The 25,792-nt window shown below is 39.6% G+C and overlaps 1 protein-coding gene across 4 annotated transcripts in view; it reads right to left on the minus strand.

Annotated features, from left to right (window-relative positions):
• ptprn2 (protein tyrosine phosphatase receptor type N2) overlaps positions 1–25,792 on the minus strand; it is a 176,417-nt gene that overhangs the window by 50,977 nt on the left and 99,648 nt on the right. For all 4 annotated transcript variants that reach the window (XM_010902790.5, XM_010902791.5, XM_020041996.3 and 1 more), the window contains one exon: positions 13,446–13,510. In XM_010902790.5, coding sequence (XP_010901092.1) covers positions 13,446–13,510 — 65 coding nt within the window. The remainder of the gene's footprint in view (positions 1–13,445; positions 13,511–25,792) is intronic.

Below are 25,792 nucleotides of genomic sequence, written 5' to 3' on the forward strand. Positions count from 1 at the left end.
TTAAATGTAGTGTTTAAATGATTTGCATATCATTGCATTCTGGTTTTATTTCGATTTTACACAGCGTCCCAACTTTTTTGGAAACAGGGTTGCATGTTAATTGGATATTTCTTTACACTGTATATTGCATGTAGAATGTTTTTGGTGGCAGTAAATTCCCTAACCTGATGGTCTTTTCACCAGTCATCTTCGTTTGTCTTGCAAACTCTCTTTAAAAAAAAAAAAAATGTATGCGGATTGGATGTAGTTTGAGGTTATTACGTTTTATTGAAATATTTTGACATGCTTGGGAGTAAAAAGAAAACCAGGATCCACTTGTTTTCTGACATTTCTCATCTCCGCAATGTCAGAAGAATCCATGTAAGAGCGACTGCGTTACACACCACAGCCAAATTCTTCCCGCAAGTGGCGGGTGGGTGGGTGCTAATGTCAAGCCCTGTATGTGCTGTCTTTTAATTTCCAAAAGTTGCCAGGGTACATCAGCTGTGACACAAGGCAATGTGCTAGCCCCCAGTGGTTTCTACAATGCATACAGATGTATGTTTTGTACTAAAAAGGGGCTACCTATTGCATTTCATAAAATAAAATAGAAATCTTTTTTTTTTTCTTTACAATGCACTCTTTGCTTCAGGAGTGCTACACTCTCTACAGTTCCTTTGTAGTCACGGTTACCCAGAGAAAGACAGCATCATGGAGAACGATTTGACCGTGGATTTTCTTATGTTATGACGTACCCAAAAAACTTGAAACACTTCCTACAAAAAAATGTCATAGGTGCAGACCAGGAAGCCATTCAGGCCAATGAGGCAGTTCTAAAAGTGGCTTAAATGCCACGGCCGCGGCAGACAGATCTGGATAGGAAATGTCATGCAGGAGCTGTCCCGCTGTGCCTGCGGCCCTGTTCAGATCTCCCTCTTCGCTTTGGAGACTCCTGCTGTTGCAGACTGATGAAAGCGAAGCTGCAGTCGAGCTCCGTAACTCCAGCAACCTTTTACCATCACCTGACCTTTTGGACTGGAGAAATGCCTTTGATACTCTGCCATGGGGTATGGTCGTTTTGGAAAGAGTCTCTCTCCTTCTTGGTTGAATCTCGTTCTCTCTCTCTCTTTACGTCTCTCCTTTAATGAGAGCAATACAATGTTAAGTATTCAAAGCGACACCTTTTCAGTTCATCTAACCGCCGTGGCTGTTAGCTCGAGGCATAACTGGAGTGAAAATCTGAATTCAATCGCTTATTCTGGGAACATTTTGTGGTTTGCTGAGAGGAAAGATAGTGTTTTGTGCATTTAATGGTTGTTTGATGATCCCATTTGGAAGATAAACATCAAACATTTGAATGGGATAATATAGCTTTAACTGAAGTAACCATCTTCCAATCTATAGAAATAGTCCTGCAAATATCCAATAAAGTATTCAAGAATAATCCAATCCATCACTGTTGACTGGAAATACTGCACCTAAGACTGGCCCTTTGTGAGTCTTTGGGAAGGACGAGCACGGTCTGTTTAGGTTGATCTGAGAAGTGTTGCTTGGCATCAGGGAGAGGGGAGAAAGGAGCGAAGAGCAGAGAGGCTGAAGCCCCCCGCCCCCATGGGGGTAACAGCTGGGGACAAGGCTGGAGTTTAAATGTCAGTGTTGAAGGGGGGACACACACACGGGCGCCATTCTGCCTGACACACTGCATGCTAAGGGAATGTTGTTAGAATTTTGGTCAGGTTAAAAACTGGTGCCGGTCATGGCCCGCGAGCCAGAGAAAGGCATCCTCTGCTATTTATCATGTAGCTGCCCGTTTAGTGGCAAGTGCAAATGCAGAGCTATGCTTCACGCTCACAAGCAAGTAGCGGATATTTTATCTGCCTTCTAATTTTACAATATAAACCCTTTAATAAGTAAACTTAATGTAACATGTTAACGCACATATAAAACTGTACTCTCCCTATGATTCCATGTAGCTGTGGGAGTTCTTGAAAGAGAGTGAACCTGAGTAGGTATACAATGAGAAATGATTTTGTTTGAAGATAGAGGTGAGAGGAGACATGGTGATTGTGATGGCTCTGAGTGATGACAAAGTGTCCAGCGCCGTAGTCTTACTTCGATGTGCACAACAAGTGCTGACAGAAAGTTTAGTCTCACTCACAAGCAAACAGGTCCTCTGCGAATAGAGTGGCCGTCCAATTCTGTGGTATTTTTCCATAGAGGTAGAACCTTGCCAAGAACACCTACTCACAGTTACAGGCTATTGTGTAGTCTGTGACTCAACACACTGAAAGTACTCTATATTTGTAAGATGACGGTTGTGGTATTGAAACATTTACTGAGCTCCAAAGGATTTATGGTCCTACAGATGTGCGTAAGTAAAATATCATTTTTAGCCTTTGTTAGATTCAAGGGGTCCACACCTCAAGGTAAACCATTTTTGACAGTGGAGAGAAACATAAACATTCACTGGACTTCATGCAATTAGATGCAACTTCCACTTACAGTTTTTCTCAATCTTTTTGGCTCATTTCTCAAATGAGTTTTTTTTTCTTCAAAACAATAGGTTAAAATCGCTGAACAATTAGTTTCTTGCTCACACCAGATTAGAATTTCTCATTCATTTTGTACGTGTTTTGGCACACGTGTGCAAAATAGTGACTACAATTGTCTACAATAGGCACAATACCCACTGTACATGCACATGGCTTGCTGATCAAAACTGATGAGTTGATTCTCAGTGAAATACTCTTCGCAACTTCTAAACTTCCTTTCATCGTTTGAGCCATCACATGCAAAACGATCCATTCAATTGTCAAAATTGTTCAGACACGTGTATATTACATTAATATATGACATGAAATGTTTTTGATATCTGCTATATTTGCAAATGACCTGCCAGTTGACATACAGTAGTAATGAAATAGGAATCACCGGGAGATTTTTTTTCCCCCGGTGCATCGCAAGTGAAAATATTAGATGTGATGTTGATGAAAATCTCTTGACCCACAAGAGCAACAGGATGTCCACCAAGGAGATGGGAACTCGTAGTGTCACCTACTATGAGGAGGTGCAATTCATTGTTTTTTCAGAACTACCACGGGATTTTTATTTGTTGCAGTTTTTCGTTTTCATGGATGTAATTTTCCGGCAAATTTTCAGCTTACTATATATTACTTTATATATAAGAAATATAAGTGAATTTTCTGTTTACATGTAACACCGCTAAATGTACTGTATACATACAAATGTGCATATCCTTTTTCTGTGTACTACAGAATTGTACAGTATTCACTTTACCCAGTAAACCTTTACCACCTTTGAAACTGTTACCTAAAAAGCTCAGTGTGATACACACCAGCATTCAGCTAGACAAAAAAGTAGAACAGAACTGAAATGTATACATAACAAACATTTCCAGGGTTGACTGACGTGATGAAAAAACATCTAAACATTTTGACCAGTATGGCTCACATAATGAGAAAAAAACTCCTCATTTTGGTGGCACTGGCCAATTTACTGACGCAACAACTAGGTTTTGAAGCATGAATTAAATGTTTTGGGTGAGTTACTAGATTTTGCAGACATGCCGTAAGGTTGTGATGTCCCATGAAACAGTTGTGATAATTGTACTTACAGTTTAGAGAATGTTAAGACTGTTTCAAAAAAAATTATGTGAATAATTGTAACAGTCAGTTAGTCCAAGACCAAAAAAGGTAAGACACACGTTTCAAAATGACTCTTTGAAGTGCTAAAGGTAATCTGTTACAGTATATTTCACTGTCTAGTTTGTTTTCACTGTTTATTTCACGGTTACACTTGCTTGCTTGCTTGTTTTCACAAGGCATAACTTTAACTGTCGATTATCCATCACAACTGTCAGAGAATAACTTCCATCATTTCTATCACAGTCAAAAGTGTGATCAGTGTAAACATCTATAATCACTGATGCCAAAAAATCATCAGAGTATACAAAGAAACAAAAGAAAAGTCAGTGTTTAGCACACACTACATTAATTTGCATCAATTCTGTCTGTTCTATCTTAATTTTTCACACACTGCAGGAATAATTGGCCCAAAACCATTCCTATATCACCTCTGAATGGTGGAACCTAACATTATCATGCACCATTTCATTGAGGAACTTAAAAAGGTGTACAGCCAAAGCATTGCAAGACCCAAGAAGTGTCTTATGTCCTACCACCCAATCTCAGATATGGCTCCACACAGGAATATGTTTCCTTATGTTGTCCAGGCACATGGACAGTTGCTCATTGGCCAGTGATATTTTTCCGACAATGTTGAGTGTTTCCCCGGTGAAGCCTGCTTTATCAACAGAGATGTACTTGTAATGGTTCACAGCAGCTCTGTAGTTTTGACCCTGTCCAGGGGCTGATTTATTCCTCTGCCTTGCTGTCTATCCTGCTCCATGTTGAAAGACATTGCCAGGGTTCACATGGTTCTTATGCTTATTTGGTTACCAGTTGTGGTACTACTGTGAATGACAATATTGTATAGTACATAGACAATACAATGTTCTTCTGGGGCTCACACTACTAACACCAAGGTTGTGGGTTTTAATCCTACAGAGGTCACATACAAAGCTATGGCCTTTAGGGTGGTGATTCTGTACTGTTCAATCTGAACATAGTAGGCAAAACAATATAAATTACACAGAGCATATTTACCAAATGGTTGAGTGGTGATCAATTGGGAACAATGAGCATAGTGACAATAAAAGGTATTTTAACAATCTGGAAGAAAATCTCATCAAAGCTATGCATTTTGTATGAAAATAATGTATTTCAATGTGGAAAATGTATTTCTAGATATTTTTCTGTACTCAGTCAATGTCCGATGTACTTAGAGTTGTGAAAAAAGGGCTTTTTGATGATCTGTTGTGTTTTTTGTCCTGAGTGGTGAAATGTTACCACATACTTGTTTGAATAATACCAAAACATAAAAAATAAAAAAAATGCTAATATTTTGCCATTTGGCATATATTTGTGTGAGTGTGCCTAGTATCACAGTTTAATTCTTGTAATTCATTTTTGGGGCGAGGAGAATATTTTAAAGTTGTATAAAATGTCCTGCACTTCAAAAACAGGCAGAGAAAAAAGAAAATGCAGTTTTCAGCTAATTTCCTCAAATATGACACCTTTTCCCATGCTATTTGAATATAATATCTGAAAAGGAATAACAAAATCAAAGGGTATCTGTTATGTGACCATTATACTACTAATGCTAAGTTTGGATAGCTGATTGGACTACCAATAAAAAAAAAAAGTGTTGCTTTGGTACTATTATCAATTGTATGTCATGCTTTTTCAAAACTCATACTACAAAACTCTCAAAACATATCACACTTTAAATCAAAACAACTGATTTTGCTTACAGTTGGTGTGTAAACATCTTTCACCACAAGATTTTGGGTGAAATATAATGAGTACATTGGATCCATCATCAGAACATAACATAGTGCTCTCTTAGTTCAGTCATTGCAACAATCCGTTAGTCCAAGAACAAACAACGTAGGCCAAATATTTCAAAGGGAGTGTTTGAAGTACGCAAGATAATCTATTACAGTATACTACACTGTGTTGGCCAGGTAGAAGCCTGCTTTATCAAAAAAGATACTTGTGATGGTTCACAGCAGCTCGATTTGTAATTCTGATGCTGTCTGATTTACTTGTCTGCTTTGCTGTCTATCCTTTTCCATTTTGATAGACATTGCCGATGTTCACATGGTTTATATGGTTGTCGTTACAACTATGGATGGCAATCATGTCCTGAATTTGTCAGTGTTGTATTGTCCATAGGCAAGGCAGTGGTCTTCTGTAGCTCAGCAACACCAACACCAAGGTTGTGGGTTTGAATCCCATTGAGGTCACATACTGTAAAAATCTATGGCCTTTCGGTGGTGATTCTCTACTAATCAATCTGCAAATAGCAGGCAAAACAATATCAAAATATATAAGGTAAATTCACCAAATGGTGGTGTGATGATCAATTAGGAATAATAAGCACAAGAAAATCTAAATTGACGCATGTACTTTGTATGAACACAATGTATTTCAATGTGAAACCTGTCTTTCTGGATGACATACTGATGCTTGATTGTTGCACTTTTAATTTTAATTATTATTTTTTTTTTATCTGTTGTATTTTTGTTTTCATTTGTTTGATTATTTACATTACACTAGGTATCCCAAGGCGTAACTAAGAGGCCTCGAGACGCTAGATTATTTTGTAGTGTAAACTTGCATATATCAATAGCTCAAGATGACACCTTCAGAGGTTTTATTGCAAGCGTGAAGTGAATTCTGGCTGAACTGAATCTAGTTCCGGTGCAGTGTGAACGCAAATTGTTTGAAGATAAGTCTACAGTATCTAGCGTTTATGTCTCTCTCTCGTAATGTAAACAAGCCCTAAGGGTGGTGAAATATTACCACATACTTGTGTGATCAGCACCAAAGCCACCAAAACATTTCTAATTATTGCTAATTATTACTTAACTGAATGATGAAAAGAAATCTCATGCCAAAACACATTTCAGAATTGCAACTGGTGTATTCATATACTTTATCCAGATTAAGAATGGGCTGGGACCACAATTCCTACCATTTGCGGCTTCATGCCATGATAAGTCCTTGGCTTAAGCACAGTGTCAACCTAGTTTGACTGTAAACAACCTACATTATATAGCATACAGCAATTCATTTATGATTACTATCAGAAAGAGTTTTATGTAACGCTAATTATATAGAATACTGAATAACATACAGCATACAGGCAGCACACGGACAGAGCATCTCAAATGGCACCCATAAGACTGGTCAAAAGAAATGCACAACGCAGGGAATATGATGCCATTTGGGACTCATATATATGGCTGTGTTTCCAGGCCAATTCTTATAATTCAGATTACTGTGTTTTTAACCAATCAGATAAGCTCTAAATAAAACCTGCTGCGAAAAGATCTGATGTCATTGGTGAAACAAGCGATTTGAGGAAGACAAATATAGAATGGGTACCTGAGTGTTCACAGCCCTAACATATAAAGTAGAACGATACCATTTACAGTCATACTTTCAACTCTTTTCAAATGGCATTGCTCTAATGCTTGCCCTCACATTCATTACGGCGCAGGAAATGGGCAAGAAAACTGTTCCGAATCCCTTTGCCAGAGGTCATCATTGCCTGTGACCTTTCCTTGAAATTAGTTTTGCCCGTTTCCTCTGGACTCTGATTGGGAGAGACCATGACTGCTTTTCCCGCATTCTAAGACGGCGGCATTCACCGGCGCCGGCATTTCCTCCCCCTTGACATATGATGGGATTATACGCTAACGTTTATTTCTCCAGCATCTACATCCATTAGGTGGGCTCAGAGAAATCAAATGGGAAATCCTTAAAGGTTTCAGAGACAGAGAGGTAATGCAATTCCACAGCGAAAGTCCTGACAAGACACACAGACACGCACCAGAAACGCAAAAGGTTCCGTTTACACAGAGTCTTGCTAATGTTTGTTATGTATGTGTACACACACACACACACATCTACGTCCTGAGAGCACACATTGTATGCAAAAACACGCACACGTGCATGCATCCACATATAACACACTCACTGGCGTACATACACTACACACGCACAGATACACCCCAAAGCCCCGCGGACAGACTCAGCCGATTCCTGTCTGCCATATATGCTTTACAACGGGTGGTTGAGTAATCAGTTGACGTGCCGCTCAGGTGAGTCTGTGTTCACCGAGGGCCTCTTTACACAGCCAGTTTGCAGGACTTATCAAAAACATGAGGTCGCTGTCAAAATGTCAATGAATGTTAATTCACCCAGAAAGTTAATGACATGGGGACCATTAAAGACTCCATAGCGGTGGGGGGTATCAATCAGTAGCCGTGGAAGCAGTGCCCACGAGCCACAAGGGCTTCCCTAGTCATTGTGCACTGACTCATCCAAATGCGTTCAAAATCCCTTTGTTCTTAAGACGGACTAGGGACACGAGGAGGGGTGTGTGTGGACTTGGTGTTAGCTGACAGAGTCTGTCTGCCAGTAGGGTCCCACAGACAATCAAGCGTGGCTGTCCCAGAAATCTCCTCCTGTTCGACCGCCTCCTAGTCTTCATTCCCCTCCCCCCTCTGATACCAGGCAAGCTGTGTCTACTGTATGTGCTTGCATTCTGCATTCTGCTAGCAAAAGCAAACCTTCACAGCCAGAGTAGAACCTTGCTTACTGCAACATCTCTCGCTCTCCCTCACCCTCTGAGCCTCTCTCTTTCCATCTTACTCCAGGTGCCCGGCGGCTCATCAACCGCCCCTTAAGACGAAACAGCAGAGGGCCCCAGTCGCACATTTCTATGTGACTTTAAGGAAGATCACTCTGCCAAGGGGAGGACTCATGAAACTGTAAAAAAAAATGACCTCTACCAGGGATACAAAATAACAAAAGGGAAAATACATAAAATGCAGATGCGAATGACAGGCAGCTTTTCAACATACAGTTGTTGGCCTTGTCACGGAGAAAATGAAATTAGAGAATGGAATCTTGTTTTTTGCACCTCCACATAATCCCTTGGATAATGGGTCAAATGTCACTCCATGTCTGAGCTAGTCTATATAAAAAACTACGAAATATGTTGGATAAATGGTTAAATTGTATGAAATTATAGAATTTTCAAAAACTTTCTGGACTCTGACCCAGTTTTAATGCAATTATCAAAAAGGCAGACCAACAGACAAACAAACCCTTGAGAATTAAGATGCATGAATCAACGGGCATTTGTTGTTATTTCGTATTTAGTAAATATGCATTATGGTAGCAACCTGCGTCAGTCTTTGCAGGTGCAACCTGAAAAATACATTTTGCCCTAGGATGGAAAACTTGCAAATTGAGGCACATTCACTGTGTGGAGATTAGCGTTGACGTACTAAAGCCTACCAAAATGCATCAAGGACAAGAGTCTGGAGATGCAAGCGGTACATACAATCACAGACAAAAAACGCCAAAAGATGAACAAAACAGTACCATAAGAATTTAAAAGACAGACAACTTAAGTCCAAGAGTAGCAAGCCAAAAGCCCCTCAAGCTTCTGATATTGCGAAATCTATTGATTAGAGTCCCAGCTCCTCACTTTGACATTAGCTAATCTTCGCCGACATCTGCTATCGATGTCTGGACATCTGGACATCTTCTTAAGCTGTTTTGTCATTTGCACTTTTTTTAACAAAGACTAAGAATGACGACATAGTCTGTGTCTACTTCCCAAGCAGAAAATATGGCTCTGTATTTCCTATGCAGTATTCTTAAGGGAATATGGCCCTGTATTTCCTATGCAGTGTTCTTAAGAAAATGTGGCTCTGTATTTCCTATATAGTGTTCTTAAAGGAATGTGGCCCTGTATTTCCTGTGTAGTGTTCTTAAGAAAATGTGGCTCTGTATTTCCTATATAGTGTTCTTAAAGGAATATGGCTCTGTATTTCCTGTGTAGTGTTCTTAAAGGAATATGGCCCTGTATTTCCTATGTAGTATGTTCTATGTAGTACTAGTAAGGTTATATTGCCCTGTATTCGCTACGTAGTTCTATCAAGGGAATTTAAATACATTTAGGACTCAACCCAGCTCCACACTTTCACATGATGTGATTAATGGCAGAAAAAAAATTGTGTAATAAATTACATAGAATTACACAAAATTAACTTGAGTTAACTGATTAACTCTGGCAGCTAACATGATTTATTTTAATTCACATTCTTTGTCAACTCATTCAGTGGTCTATTCAGAACTGGAGCACGCGTTTCTTTCAAGTGCTTTGCATGCTAATGCATAGTTACTGACCCATGCTGTGGCATCTAGCTTCACTACCCACGAACACCATTGCCACTTGGTCAGTGGTCACCGCATAGATTCATCTACTAATAGTTGTGTTGAATCCCTTTGAATAAATAATGTATTCTGAGAGCCCTCTCCACAGGCACTCTGCGCTTCATGTTCCGCCACCGTTTTCACAAAGTTATCGTTCTGCCCCCATTCAGGAACTAGAAACCACTGGGATGAATTGAACCTCATTTAGGTTCTGACTAGGAAATTGCCAATGTACACTATGAATAATTACAGGGCTTGGCTTTGACTGGAGTACTGCGAGGCTTTAGTGCAATAAACACTCTACTTCCCTCCAGCACATATTTCCCATCACACATGCATGCCCAGGCAGCCCAACACACACACACACCTATCCACACCCACACACACACACATACACACACACAGCATCTGTCTGATTTCCTACTCCTGAGGTAAACGATAGATCCCCAATTTCCCTGGTTCCCGCAGAGAACCTATGATTGCAGCTAATTATCTACAAATAAGATGAATATGACAAACCACGGCCCTCCATTACTGTCCGCTTTGGTCTCTCGGCATGCTGAATGTGAGGAAAGATGGGGAAAAAGCAGAAATAGAAGATCAGAGTGATAGAGGGCAAGAGAAGGAGAAAGAGATAGATGAGGTAATGAAAAAGAAGACAGGGAGGTAAACAAGAAACATGATAGTGAGAATATGAGACAGTGCTTTGAAATGGATGGACAGAATGTGTGACAGAGACCACTGGACAACATTCCACAATGGGATGGACTCAGGATAAATAGCCCCGACTATGTTAGGCCTGTTGCCATTGACTACGGCGGGACTGCACACACAGGCCATGTCCTTTTAGTACCCAGCATGCCTCATGGCTCACAATGCCATCGCTGCCTAGTTCATTTCCATAGAAAAACTCATTGAGCTGCAGGTCGGCTAAGATGATTCCGGTTCATCAATATCAACTATATTGGATCCTCACCTCCAACACACACATAGTTAGATACAAATGAATATTAGCAGTGTGGCCATCGAATTAACACATATCTTCCCTGCTCTCAACCCAGGGCCCATCATACATATATTTTTGCACTCTTTGTTTTATATGAATAATGTCACAGCCAGCCGTAATGTCTAGCCATCAAGTGACAGCTCTGTAGATAGCCTGCTTATTGTTCCTGCTCTGAGTCACTGTCGTCTGCTATTTAAAGTTTCAAAACACACTGTGCTTTGTCTCGGCCTTTATTCTCCTGGGGAACTAACAAACCCTAAGGAGGACAGGAAATGAATACAGGGGATGCGTATCAAAGCAACACGTTTAACAGGAAATACATTTGGCATTCATTTTAGCTCAAGATCAATGTCTGGTCTGGTCATAATGGCCGCCTCATAAAGGATGCAGGCGGTATAGATGGTGGTTGCAGCAGGTAACCGTGGTGATAAAATGCCAAGCTGCTATATCTGGAGCCATACCTCTGGAGAGGGACTCAGTCCAATCAAATCAGAAAACAGTTTACAGAGGCACTGGCTATTTTATCATCTGGACTTTTCAGCGGTTTAGTTACGTTTCTTTAGAATGTGACATGGTGCATGTTGGGGGTTTGCAAGACAAGCTCAATATTCTCTACAGCGACTTGATTTTGTGAAGATCTTCCAGTTTCTATTATCGCTTTGTACTATTTTTACGAGTGTGGTGATTTTTCAAAACCCTTAGTACAAAACTTCAAACGGATCACAATTGTAACAGCTGGTTTGACATTTAAAACAACTGATTGTGCTTTCATTGGTTTTGTAAACATATTTCACTGCAAGATTATTGATTTAACCATACAGTGTTTTCTAATGAAACATTATGAGTACATTGATTAAGTCATCCACATAACAATGCAACTGAAATCAGTCAATGTAACACCCAGTTAAACTAAGAGCAAACAATGCACATTTTAAAAGGTCAATTTACATTTACAGTATATTACACTGTTTTGGCATTACACAAATGCTTACTGTACATTAAACATAAAAATGTACTGAAAATAATTTCCATAATTTCTAAACAATACTCAAGTTTGAACAATCATTGATGCAAAGGTTTGTCTAAACTTTTGAATGGTTTTGACTGGTTTTGACTGGTTTTCGGTCTGATAAAATGAAACAAATACTGCAGAAAATAAATATCATTAAATAAATGTTTAGCACACTACACCCTACACTACAGTAATTTCCATTAATTCTGAATATGGCATTTGGCCATGAATTCTTGTCCACATCCTCCATTAATCATGCTCTGCAGGAAAAATCTTCTGGAACGGCGATTCAATCCTAATATTGGTCACCAGTGCCGTCAAGACATTACTTATCTATGGGCTGAAAGATGCTGATATGCATGGAGGTCATATAACATCTACCTCCATGATGAAAATAATTCCTCAGCAGGGTTGAGAAAAGGAGATTATTGGGGCAGTTAAATCCATGGCACTTAGTTTTGAACTGGTTCAGGAATTGTTTCAGGACTTGTTTTGGGTCAATCCCTGTTTCTAGACCATAGACCTGTTTCCTGACCCTAGACCTGGCCCTATAGTCTCCTTTTAATTACAGAGGTGGAAGGTCAATGACCCCCATGTCCATAAGCATGTCCCCCTCCTTCAGCCCATGGATAAGCCATGTCACTGGTGACGAATGTCGAGTTTGGATTTGCCATGACAAAATGTTTTTCCTGCAGTGCATAATTTCAGTTTGTTTGCATCAATGACTGTAGATATTTTCACTGATCACACTTTTGATTATGGGATAGAAATTATGGAAATTAATTTCAGTCAATTGTGATGGGTAGTATACAGTAAGGGTTTTTCCTTTGTGAAAACAGTGTAACATACTGTGATGGATTTCCATTAGCCCTTCAAAGACTAATTTTGAAACACTGTTTCAACACTGTGTCCTGCATGTTTGTTCTTGGACAAACTGATTTTTACAATGAATAAACTGAGAGAGTTGTCTTATGTTTTGATGACTTAACCAATATACTCATTATATTTCACCAGTGGTTGAATCAGTGATCTTATGGTGAAAGATGTTTACAAACCAATTGCTGGCAAAATCTGTTGTTAAGAATGTTAAATGTAATGGGTTAAGTGTGATAATTTCAGAGTTTCGAAACAGGCCAACTACTACTGATCATGGTACTAAATGAACTTAAAAAAAAAAAAGTTACACAGTACTTTATATATATGTATAAGTATTTTTTTGTGAAATATTTCTTTCAAGATCATCTTGTGTACAATGTAAAAGGTTTTTTGTTTTGACTTGTGTTTTACCACATACTAAAGAAAATAGCACCAAAGCTATTAAAAGAAATGTATGATACCACCTCGCATAAAAAATCTTTCAACATACTATCTTAGTGTTATGTAATCCTGTATCGAAATATCCTCTAATTGATGTTTTTGTTAGTGCTCGAATGCATTGTACATGGATACAGTCAGTGCCAAATGTTTCCAGCACTGAAATGAAATTCCCTAGAAAAGGCATTCCCACAAGTAGATACTTTTATTTTTTATTTAAATGTTCCCAGTTAAGAGATGTCGAAGCAAGACTTACATCACTGACTCCAGCCTCCAATATCTTCACACCAGTCTCCTTCTCCAGCTGCTTCTTCTGTTGAACTGTGTGGGGGAACACAACCAAAAGACAAAAGTCTTTAAATAGTGAAATAAGTGAATGGAATGTGGAATAAGTAAAATTAGTTTTGTGTTAGTAAGTGACGCCAAAGAACGTTTGAGGTTCCAGGTCTCCTGTGGAACAGATGGAGGTGAGAGTCTGGGACACAGGGCAAGATACAATGGAATTCAGACATTTACTCTGCAGGGATCACACCCAGGTCTTGGTCTGCTGTGAATCCAAAATCAACCTTATCAGTGGCTCCATTTGTGCCTGATATAATTTTGTGAATGATATTAAAGTAAAAAATATAATCTGCTTATTGTTCTAAATGCATTAAAATAGAAAACAGAAAATCATTAATTGCATGTTTTCACTTTGCTACAACACAGCGGAATGAGCTGTGGTGCAACCAAATGTCTTTAGAAGTCAGGTGTGCAATCAAAGCGTTTCAAATAATGTGAGGTTAAGCACACCTATCTGTTGGTGGTCCCACAGTTAGTTAGTACAATTCACTAATAAAATCTACATCATAAAGACAAAGGGACATTCAAAGCAAATACAGAATTAAACACATTTCAAAGGCTTTTAAGTCCATTAATAAGAAATGCAGAAGATACATCACAACTGTGAATCTATCTAGAATGGGGGTCTTCAAAAGTATCCAGGCGAGAACGACACTAGTCAGAGAGAACACCAAGAGGCTTATGGCAACTCTATAGGAGTTACGGTCTTCCATGGCTGAGCTGGGAGACACTGTGCATACTAAACATGTGCTTCACAAAAGTGGGCTTCATTTGTGGGTGGCATGAACAAAACAACTTGCATCAATTCTCGGTTTGTGATTGCCAGAAGGCATGTGGGGGACACCAAGTAGAAGAAGTTTTTGGTATCAAACACTAAGCGATATATTTGGCATGAGCCAATCAATACGCGTCATTTTTCATCATCCCCACTGTGAAGCATGGTGGTGGAAGCATCATGCTATGGGGATGCTTCTCCTTGTCAGAGCCTGGAAAGCTTGGGGAGATAGAGGGCAAAATGGATTCAACAAAGTACAGACAAATCAAAGTCCTAGAGTGACACAGTCAAACCCAAGACCACAAACTAACTGAGAATATGTGGAAGAAGTTGAAAATTGCTGTTTGCCAAAGGTCCCATCCAACTTGATGGAACTTGAGCAATTTTCATCCAGATGTGCAATGTTGGTAGAAATTCAAATACACTCATGGCTGTAATTGCAGTCAAAGGTGACTCTACCAAGTTTGGACTGAAGGGGTTGAATACAATTATTTTCTGTTTTGTATTTCTTATTAATTTATAACAACTTGTAGATTCTATTTTTCACTGACAGTATGGAATTTTTGTGTTGATAAAATCTCAAAAACTACAAAATAAATCCATTTGGATAACATATTGTAAGAATATAATGTGGAAAAGTTCAAACGGGGTGAATACTTTACAGAGCCACTGTAATTATGGCACACATGCATTGTGGAGTGGAGAGTTTTGTGTAACTTTGTTATGAGGAAATTACTATTTTAGATGGAAGCTCACTGGGTGAAAAAGCCAAACTCCTGCAAACAGTCAGCTGCCTAAGTACCATCATTTGTCTGTGGACTAATCTTTACACAGACAAATTATTTTAATGTAAAAATTATAGTTGATTTAATTTGTACTGTGTAATTAAAGGGATAATCGTATTTTTTTAGAGAGGCCCTTTATGCATTCTCCCGTTAAATAATGCATAGCATTTTATGTCTTTGCGTGCGGTTTCAAGGAAGTACCGTAGCATGAGTGCAACAAAGGTCTTTAGGAACAGCTAACAGAGGTCCAGTAACTGCATCAAGGCTAGTTAGCACTGGTTTATGAAACTCTCTCTAACTCCCTTCATACTGGTCACAGATATAAGAAAATATTTATAAATTAAAACAGTCTAATCTTACTCTGGGAAGTAGATAAATCTCAAACTATCCCTTCAATACATCTTTGTTTTTGCAGTTCTTAGTAGGATCCCAATATTAATTAAATCTTTAAATCTTTTGATCAATTCAAGTAAGCCCATTGCATTTCTAAATGCTATATTTTTTGATGCAGACGTTCCCATCAAAATCAAAGTGACTAAGCGACTGAATGTCCAACATTTAAGATCATACCCTCCACCAACTTTTTTCCTGTGTGTGTCTAGCCTTTGAAATCCTCGCTTTGAAGGATACATTTATATAGCAAAACAAAATCAAAGGGGTCTTAATAGATTATGCCAAATTATGTGGTGAAAAGAGAAAACAGAGTATAAATTTAATTGAGTTTGTTAGCATGTGAATGTGCTGGGTAAAATGGGTGAGAGGAGAAAGTGAAAGAGAAAAAGAGAGGGTCCTTTAAATCCCATTAACCCAGATGAAGGGTATGTAAATGACCCTGAAGAGCTGAACCTTAACTCACTCTCCAAATTCTGTAAGGGCCTGTTTAATTAGTATTTTAATCTATCCCAATGATTCCACACACTCCACAATTTATGCAGAATTCCATATAATTAAGCATGTTACTTTAGTGCCATCATTAGTGGCAACCCCCTTCGCCGTATAATCAGACGTCACGCAAATGTTGATCACCCTATCATCCAACCAGCGTCATCACAGTGAGGTCTTAATGCTACGGTAAGGATTCATGGAATGAAGGCTTGGGGAGTAGGGGAAGTCAGAGAAAATGGTGTGTGCAGCACATCCAAAGCACTGGGCTCCACTAGGCCAGAGTATCAAGATAGTAATGTACACAGTTCCGCAACCAGTATCCAGGTTGGTCAGTGATAAGAATGAATTGAAACGCGGTGGCTGTACAAAGTCCAGCTTCACATGACATCAGAGCTTGGATCTGTGCTCCACAATGGGCTGAGCAGGTTTGACAGCTGACCATTCTGGACCTACGTGTGATCGCATGATCACTGGGTTTGAAGCCGTGGGCCGTTGCATCCCGGCAACATTTCCAATGAAAATGTTTCATATTGCAGAGACCTGAAGCTCCCTACAGGTTCCAAGTTAATTACTGGTTAGTGTAAGGGTTAGGGTAGGCACCTCGGTCAAATGTCTACTTTCGATTGGCTCTCTAAACTGTTCCCTTTTTCAATTGCATTCAATTTCGTCCTATCGATATAAAGTAGAGAGGGTTCAAGTCATGAGACAAGTAATGAGGCAGCCGACTTGATTCAGCCTGCTGGTGCTGGTGTTATTTAGCAGGGGAAAATGAGGCAGTCATCTCTGATCAACCTGGTGGTGCTACTTTGATATTTAGGAGCATGTTAGAGTTTCACTTAAACATGTCTTGAAGGCAGAAATGAATGTGATTGAATGTGGTTGACTCAATGGAGAGGGCTGAGCTTGCATTTGAAAAGGGCTGAAAGCTTTAAGTAGACATTTGACCGAGGTGCCTACCCTAACCCTTACACTAACCAGTAATTAACTCTTACCCTTAAGCCTTTTAGAAATAAACTTAAGCTCTCCTTTGCGTTGGAACCTGAAGGGAGCTTCAGGTGTCTGCAATATGAAAAAATGTGTACCACAATAAACACAGAAAAAAGAAAGAAAACCAGAAAATTGTCTGAGGAGGTTTGGATAAAAGATTTTAGCCAAGCATTGACAATTTCAATTTCTCCAGAGACCTTGATGTTCCTGTTTTCACAGTAAATAATGCCACTGTAGCCAACCTCCCCGGATGAGATTGCAAAAGAACTTGATGAAAGATGGCTGCAAAAGACTGTTCTAATGGTAGATAATCCTTGATAGGCAAAGTAAAACAAGGGGGTGTTCACCATAGCAATGTAACTAGAATAAAGTAATCCTCCATTTCAGTAACAAACAGGAAGACTACATCACGAACTGGGAATTCTTCATGTTAGATCCCTTTCTTCAAAGGCTATCATATTCAATTAGGTAATCACTGATCATAAACAGTATGTAAATGGCCTGGGTGATCTGTGGCTTAAGCCTGATGATTTCATTGCCCTAAATGAGGCCTCTCCACCTGATAACACTGGCAACCATATTCCCTGCAAAGGTGGAGATGTGGCAAACATTTCACCAAAAAGTGAGTTTGTGCTTTCAGTACTGTGTCTGAAAGTCATGCCACCTTAAAATATTGAGTTTGATTTAAAATACCAAACCGAACAAAAATCACATCATTTGGATTTCAGTAACAGATCATTGATCATAATTATCCAAATTCTGGGTGAATTTGAGATCCGGGGCTATTCATAAAAGAACCGGGGTTATAGCCCTGGATGCCCAGGCCTAACGACACCACTGATCAGAATACAACTGCAAGCCACAGTATATTTTGAGCACGCTAAGGGATAATAAAATGATGCATCCTCATTAGAATCAATGTCACTCTGTGTCTGGCTCCTCTCTAGCTTTCTTCCTTGGTTCCGATACTACAAGAGAGTTTTCTTAGCCACTGTGGATCAATACATTGCTTTTCCTTGCTCTTTGGAGTTTTAGGCTAAGTATCTGAAATATGATTGATTGGAGAACGCACCCAAATCAACTGCAACACATTCAAGCTGACCTTCAGACACAGTACAAACTCACATTTTGGTAAAGCAAACCATTATATTTTACAAAAAATACAAAGCCTTCAAAGAAAAAAACACCTTTCCAACAGCCAAACATTGATTCAGGGATGTTTTAGGGTTGCTCTGCTGCCCTTGGCACTGGGACCCTTGAGAATGGGCATTGCATCATGAAATCAGGAAAAAACCAAGGCATGGAGCACAATGTTGAACCCAGTGTGAGAAAGCTGAGTCTCATTCAAAGGTTATGGATCTTCGTGCACAACAATGATCACAAAACACACTTCAAATACAGCCAGCAATGGTTCTAGACGAAACAATGGAGAGACAGTAATATTTCAGATCTAAATAATGGAAAGATCTGACAACAGCAGTTGGAAGGCACACTTCTAATCTGGGATAACTGGAGCTGTTTGCACAACAGTGGGCTAAACTGCCAGTAGAGAGATAATCTGGAATGGCAGTGGGGTTGCCAAAGTTTGATAAGAAAACATATTCATTTTATTTATATTTATAATTGAAAATTGAAATATTCATTTTTCTACACTGATGAGACATGATGACCACCTGCCTAATACAGTTAGGTCCGGAAATATTTAGACACTGACACAATTTTCATAATTTTGGCTCTGTAGGCTACCATAATGGATTTGAAATGAAACAACTGAGATGCAATTGAGATTTTTGGCTTTAATTCAAGTAGTTACAAAATATTGCATGAAATACAAATACAAAAATATTTTATGAAATGTTAAGGGATTGCAACCATTTTCATATAGTCCCCTTATTTCAGGGGCTCAAATGTAATTGGACAACACAATCATAAATAAAATGCTGATTTTAAATACTTTGACGAGAATTATTTGCAGGCAATGACTGCATGAAGTCTGGAACGCGTGGACGTAAGGTTTCCTCCTTTGTGATGCTTTGCCAGGCCTTTACTGCAGCTGTCTTCAGCTGCTGTTTGCTCATGGGTCTTTCAGCAAGTGAAATGCATATTCCATCATGTTGAGATCTGGTGATTGACTTGGCCATTGAAGAATATTCCACATCTTTGCCTAAAAAAACACCCAGGTGGGTTTCGCAGTATGTTTTGGGTTATTGTCCACCTGTAAACTGAAGCGCCGTCCAATCAACTAGAATTTGTCTGAATCTGAGCAGACTGCATGTCCCTATACACTTCAGAAATAATCCGGCTGCTTTTGTCTTCTGTCACATCATCAATAAACACTACTGACCCAATGCCATCGGAAGCCATGCATGTCCATGCCATCACACTGCCTCCACCATGTTTTACAGAGGATGTCATGCGCTTTGGGTCATGAACTGTTCCAAGCCTTCTCCATATGTTTTTCTTCCCATCATTCTGGTACAGGTTGATCTTAGTTTCATCTGTCCAAAGAATGCAGTTTCAGAACTGGGCTGGCTTTTTCTAAACTGGACTTTCTATTCTATAGGCTTATGAATGGTTTGCACCTTGTGGTGAACCCTCTGTATTTGCTCTCGTATAGTCTTCTCTTCATGGCAGACTTGGATAATGATATGCCTACCTCCTGGACAATGTTCTTCACTTGGCTGGATGTTGTGAAGGGGTTTTTCTTTACCATGGAAAGGATCCTATGATCATCCACTACTGTTGTTTTCTGTGGATGTCCAGGACTTTTTGTGTTACAGAGCTCAGCATTATCTTTTCTGTTGATTTGGCCACTCCAAATATTCCTGACATATCTCTGTTGGAGTTTTTGGAGCCTAAGGATGGCCTGTTTCACTTGCATTGAGAGCTCCTTTGACCGCATGTTGTGGGTTCACAATAACAGCTTCCGAATGTGAATGTTACACCTGGAATGAACTCCAGACCTTTTACCTGCCTAATTGATGAATAAATAACAAAGGAATACCCCACACCTCTCCGTGAAATATCTTTTGAGTCAATTGTCCAATTACTTTTGGTCCCTTGAAAAAGAGTGGGCTAAGTATTAAAGAGCTGTAATTCCTAAATCCTTCCTCCAATTTGGAACACACTCAAATTAAAGCTGAGAGAGCCCATATTCATTATGTAACTGTAACTTGAATATATTTTGGTAAACAGCCAAAATAACAATACTTGTGTCAGTGTCTAATTATTTCCAAACCTAACTGTATGCCGCCAAAACAGCACCAACCCACACAGGCATGGACTCTACCAGACCGCTGAAGGTATCCTGTGGTATCTGGGACCAAGATATTAGCTGCAGATCCTTTAAGTTGCGAAATGGAGCCGCCGTGAATCAGACTTGTTGGTCCAGAATATCCCACAGATGCTCAATTGGATTGAGATCTGGGGAATTTGGAGGCCAGGGCAACACCTTGAACTCTTCATCATGTTCCTCAAACCATTCCTGAATAATGTGTGCAGTATGGCAGGGCACATTATCCTGCTGTAAGTTGCCACTGCCATCAGGGAATACCATTGCCATGAAGGGGTGTATCCGGTCTACAACTATGTATAGGTAGGTGGCACGTGTCTAATTGACACCACATGAATGCCAGGACCCAGGGTTTCCCAGCAGAACATCCTGGTACCATCACTTTTCCAGGTAAAATGGCACACACATACATGGCCATCCACATGATGTAAAAGAAAACAGGAATCATCAGACCAGGTAACCTTCTTCCACTGCTCCAAGGTCCAGTTCTGATGCTTGTGTGTCCATTGTAGGTAATTTCTACAGAGGACAGGGGTCATTGTGGGCACTCTGATAGGTGGCTACGCAGCCCCATATGAGGTGCGGTGCGATGCACTGTGTGTTGTGACACATTCATCCCGTAACCATCATTCAAATGTTCTCTGACTTGTGCCACAGTAGACCTTCTGTAGGTTTGGACCAGACGGGATAGCCTTCTTTGTCCTCGTTCATCAATGCACAAGGCACATCATTGTATATTGAATATTTGGGATTAGAACGGGATCAGAAAGATCATTGCATTAACTTAGACATCATCAAAAAAAATGTTTTTTCACATAGTCATAATAAGCTATAAGTTTGTTTATTTTAGTAACAAAGATCACACAGACAGTTGCTGACTGGCAATGAAACTGGCACATTATTTAATAGCAACTATCTTTCCAAATAGGAAAGAACATTTATATTAATTGTATTTGGGTTACTAATCATAGGCTATGTTAGCTACTTTAGCTACGAGAGTGACTTCTTAATGAGGCTACTTTGTGGCCAGTTTGAGGGTAAAAAAAAAAAATCCTCAACCAGGCCCAGTTTGTCCCTAGGCCTGGGGAATACCAATAGGATTTCTGTTGCGATGGGGTGGGAGAAATGTTTTTTTCCAGTAATGTCTCAAAATACGTTAATCAACTCAAATGCATTCCTTGGGAATGGCTTATACAGGTGCTCGCAAGAATAATGCCTTCAGTGCAACAGTAGCTAGCTAAGTGAAGATGGCACCAAATCGCCAGCATATGCTGCTGCGATTCCTTTTGAGTTCAGAACACTAACCTAATCCACGATTATTGAAATCAGAGGAGAAACCACTAGTATAATTTACTTGTCCATTTTCAATTTCAATAAATCGCAGACTGTCGGGCCAGCTTGAATTAAACTTTTACCATAGCCTGTAGGAAGGCATGACAAAAAAAAGCTGTAATCACTGTTGGTATGTTATGAATAGACCACAGTTCTTTCAAAACAGAATACAAATTTTCCTCTATCTTTGCTTTTTTTAATTTGTTGCAACCTTGGTAGGGACTAAAAACTTGCAAGAAATATGTTCTATCCAGGGTTGCCCGATTTCATTGACTGTAAACCTTCTAAATTGCCTGCGGACTACACAAAATAAAAGGACTTAACGCAATTTTCTCTATCTTTAAACTGACCCACTCAAGCCCATTTTTGCCCACACACGGTCATTAAAAACATCCCCATCTGGCATCACTGGTTCTATCCAGTTTGAAGAAATAGTGAACCACACTAAGCCCGCCTTCAACAAGTCTGTGTGACAAGGTTTTTTTTTAAAGTAAAATGCTATAGAAATCTGAGAGTCAGCAGCAACTTTTTTTTAATAGGTACGTTTCCAGACCGCCAAGGAAGCCAGACAAGAATGGAGGTGTGGCCTCGCGAAACTAGGGTAAAATAATGTACGGAACTGTTGATTTAGTTAACTAGCTAGAAACTAAAGTTTTCAGAATTGAGGAAAGGTCAAATTTCTAATTGTGGGCTGAACTTAGCGCAGCTCAAATGTTGTCAATGAAACGTCTGCAAGGAGAACTGACAAACGTGCACCCAACCCCATACAGTGGTTGTTATAAACTCCTGAGGAAAAAAGGAAAATAAAACTGAATAACACTGGGCTATAAGAAGGAATTGATTGCAATTATTTTGGCCAAAAGCTGAAGTACCAAATATTGAGTCTATGAGGTCAATCATTTGAGTTACGTGAGTTATTTTAAGAAATTATAAGGGTGCCAATAATTTTGGCCATGACTGTAAGAGGAGCAAATCAGGCAGCCATCTTGGATCAACCTAGAGATAATGTATGTTATTAAGGAGGGGCTAAAGAATCAGCCATCTTGGATCAACCTGCTGGTGTTATTTAGGAGGGGTAATGAGGAAGGTAATTAAGGGTTGCTGGGTGTTGGGAGAGGGTAGGTGGAAAGGTCACGCTCAGTGTTCATTCTTAATGAGGACCCCTCAGGGAGCAGAGGCTGAGTAGAGAGCCAGAGAGCTAACTCTCACATCCACACGCGGTCCATGTTCTATCTACTGGTATAGATCAGATCCAGTTTGAGTGACATACTGAAAGAATCCGGCATATGCTAAAACCAAAGAAGCCTGAAGGTCACAATATACTTCTAGTTTAACTTTCAACTCATCGTCCGACAGTCTACTCCTCCCTTCAGCCACGTTAAATGCAATTACACTGGGTTCAACACGAGCAGTAATTGGCAATTGTTAAGATCCACAGGGATGCTTAGCCTGTGCTTTCTGAGATGTTTCACATTCTCTGTTCCTGTAGTTGAACGTATTAACAAAATAGACACAGACCCAGATTAAGCTCATTCTCTTTTCCTGTAGTTGAACGTATTAACAAAATAGACCCAGACCTAGATTAAGCTAATTCGAAGTTACTGCAACCTCATTATTAATTTGAACGTCCGCAAATACTTCAGACAGACTGTGAAAAGTGATGTCAAATCTCATTTGGCGGTTTGTTTTCCCCCTGATTTTAATTAACCAATGTCAGCGTTGCCATCATTTAATTTCTGAAAAACAGATCCCCAGCTGTTCACATGATATTTTTGGTCATGCTGTCTCATTGCCCCAGAGTCAAATGAAACATCTAAAGCCAACGGAAAATCTATCCATATAAGCCTCTGAGTTTGTGTTAACTAATAGGTACCACTTAAAATGAAGGTACCTTATTACCTGAAGGTTAAGTGTCATCACAGAAACATATGCTATAGAAATGTTATTGCAGGAAAACATCATTTGGACTAGATAGTTGGAGTGGAGTACCTGGAGTTGAGTGGAGGGCAAGCGAATAATTCAAACTCAACAAATAACAATCTCCTAACAAGGGGCCTTCCTGCCTTCAAGCTTGTCCAGAGAAGTCAAGATGTCTAGTAAAGGAGGTCATTTTAATCAGCAGTTTTAGGCCTCGATGTCCTTAGCCAAACTGCACACAGTCTCCCAAATGACACCCTATTCCTTATAATGCACTACTTTGACCAGGAAATAAAGCACTGTACTCCTTACATCGGGGGGCTTGCAGTTCAAAGTAATGCACTATATAAGGAGTAAAAAAAAGGGGGGCGCTGTAGCACGTATTGTGTAATGTCGAAAGCACTGACTTTCTCTAGTGCTAAAAATTTCTACTTACTCTGAAAGGGATAGTGAGGCAAATCCTGTAGGGAAAAAAATATTGACTAAGAGCTGTAGAAAGATCATTTTACATAACTCAGTACATTCTAAAATGCCAAAGAGATTAGGGGAATCTGTGACGTACAGTATTCACTTCCTTGTATAATTCATACTTCTTTAATATAACACCCCCCCCCCCCCCCCAATTTTATGATATCCACATTTTCTTACCATCCAGTCGTGCTGCAGAAACTCACAACGGTTTTGGAAGAGTCAAACAAAGCAGCATGTCCTAGGTTTTTGCGCTAAGCCAGTCAGATCAGCATGTGAGGGCAAGTTTAATGAAAAGACAACCTCAGTTACCTTCGCAAGTGCATTTCCCCACTGGAGGGAATTGCCAGAGCACAACGAGTCAAGAGCATCCCTACTAACAACGACAACCTGGGTGACGACAACAAAAAGCATTGGTCCATGGAACTTCAAGGCGCTCATCTGGAATGTTATGGACTGCAAGAGCTTTAGATAATTTGTGCCCCAACTTACTCTTCTTTACAGTACCATGTTCCCATATTATTGCCGGACCGCATAAGCGGAGCTGGCTAAGAAGAGCGAATGTCTCTTACTGACTGACTGACTGAGTGCCTGACTGACTGACTACCCCTTGTTAAATATCGTAGTGATTAGAGAAGCAGACTTGTGAACTTATAGGTTCTGAGTTCGTATCTCCTCGCAGGCGAAGCGAAGTATGCATTGTGAATTATTCCGTATTGACGAAAACTTTGCTGGCTGAAACCGAAACCTGAAACTGTATATGGTAATATTGCGACTGTTTCTGGCATGAAATAGTTCATCTTCAGGCTCGCTAGAAAATGCTTCGATTATTCCTAGGAAGTTAGTAGACACCAGTAAGCCTATAACTGGTTAAAAAACTGTTAAAACGGCCAGTGGCAAAAGCAATACAGTTCAAAGACGCTATGTGCGTTGGAGGTAAACTTAATAAACGTTAGTCAGTTTAACACAATCCTCAAAGGAGCGATTGCTGAAACGTGTAATGCTGTGGTGTAGTGGTTAAAGATAATGCCTCTTATGTGGAACACCTACGTTTGAATCTATTGAGAGCGGCAACATTTATTAATTATTTCTGGTAGATTCCACGATTCTCTCGTCTTTTCACTTGATGAAAAAGTTAGTTATCATCACCTTTATTGATAGTTATTGTATAAATGTCATTCATGAATGAAAAAATTATGTTGTTTTGCCATGAAAGATAAAAAGTAAGTTCTTATGCCATGAAATGAAGTAGTTTTGGCAGACTCGCTAGCAATTGCTCATACTTATGACTTTTCCAGTAAGTTAGTAGATACCGGTAAAACTTATTACTGGCTAATACGCTGTAACGGTCAGTGGCAAATGCTATACATAGTTGCTATTTGTGGGGAAGGTAAACTCAGTAAGAAACGTTAGTCAGTTTAACTGTATCAGTGTAATTCACGAATGGCCAATTAACTATTAAAACGGCCAGTGGCAAAAGAGGAATTGTTCAGGATAGAAACAAGAGGCTATACTGACTTCCAGGAAGTGTACAGCTCCATGGTGTAGTGGTAAACGAAACACATCCTTTCACGTTGGGTTAACACCCGGGTTTGAAACTTGAGGTAGAAACAGTTTCTAATGTGGGCCGGCTGAACAAGGCTTGCCTGGTTTCTTATTTCAATAGGATCTGGGCTTTGACTCCACCATTCCATAACCCTCCATTTCGTCTTTTTGAGCAATTCTGTTGGTTGTGGTAGCTGTGGGTTCTCTGGTACAATAGGGAATTTATGGTTGACTTAATGATGACTAATTGGTCAGGCTTAAACCATAATGCTACT

Source organism: Esox lucius, chromosome 21 (genome assembly GCF_011004845.1).
Source record: "Esox lucius isolate fEsoLuc1 chromosome 21, fEsoLuc1.pri, whole genome shotgun sequence".
Classification (NCBI taxonomy): domain Eukaryota; kingdom Metazoa; phylum Chordata; class Actinopteri; order Esociformes; family Esocidae; genus Esox; species Esox lucius.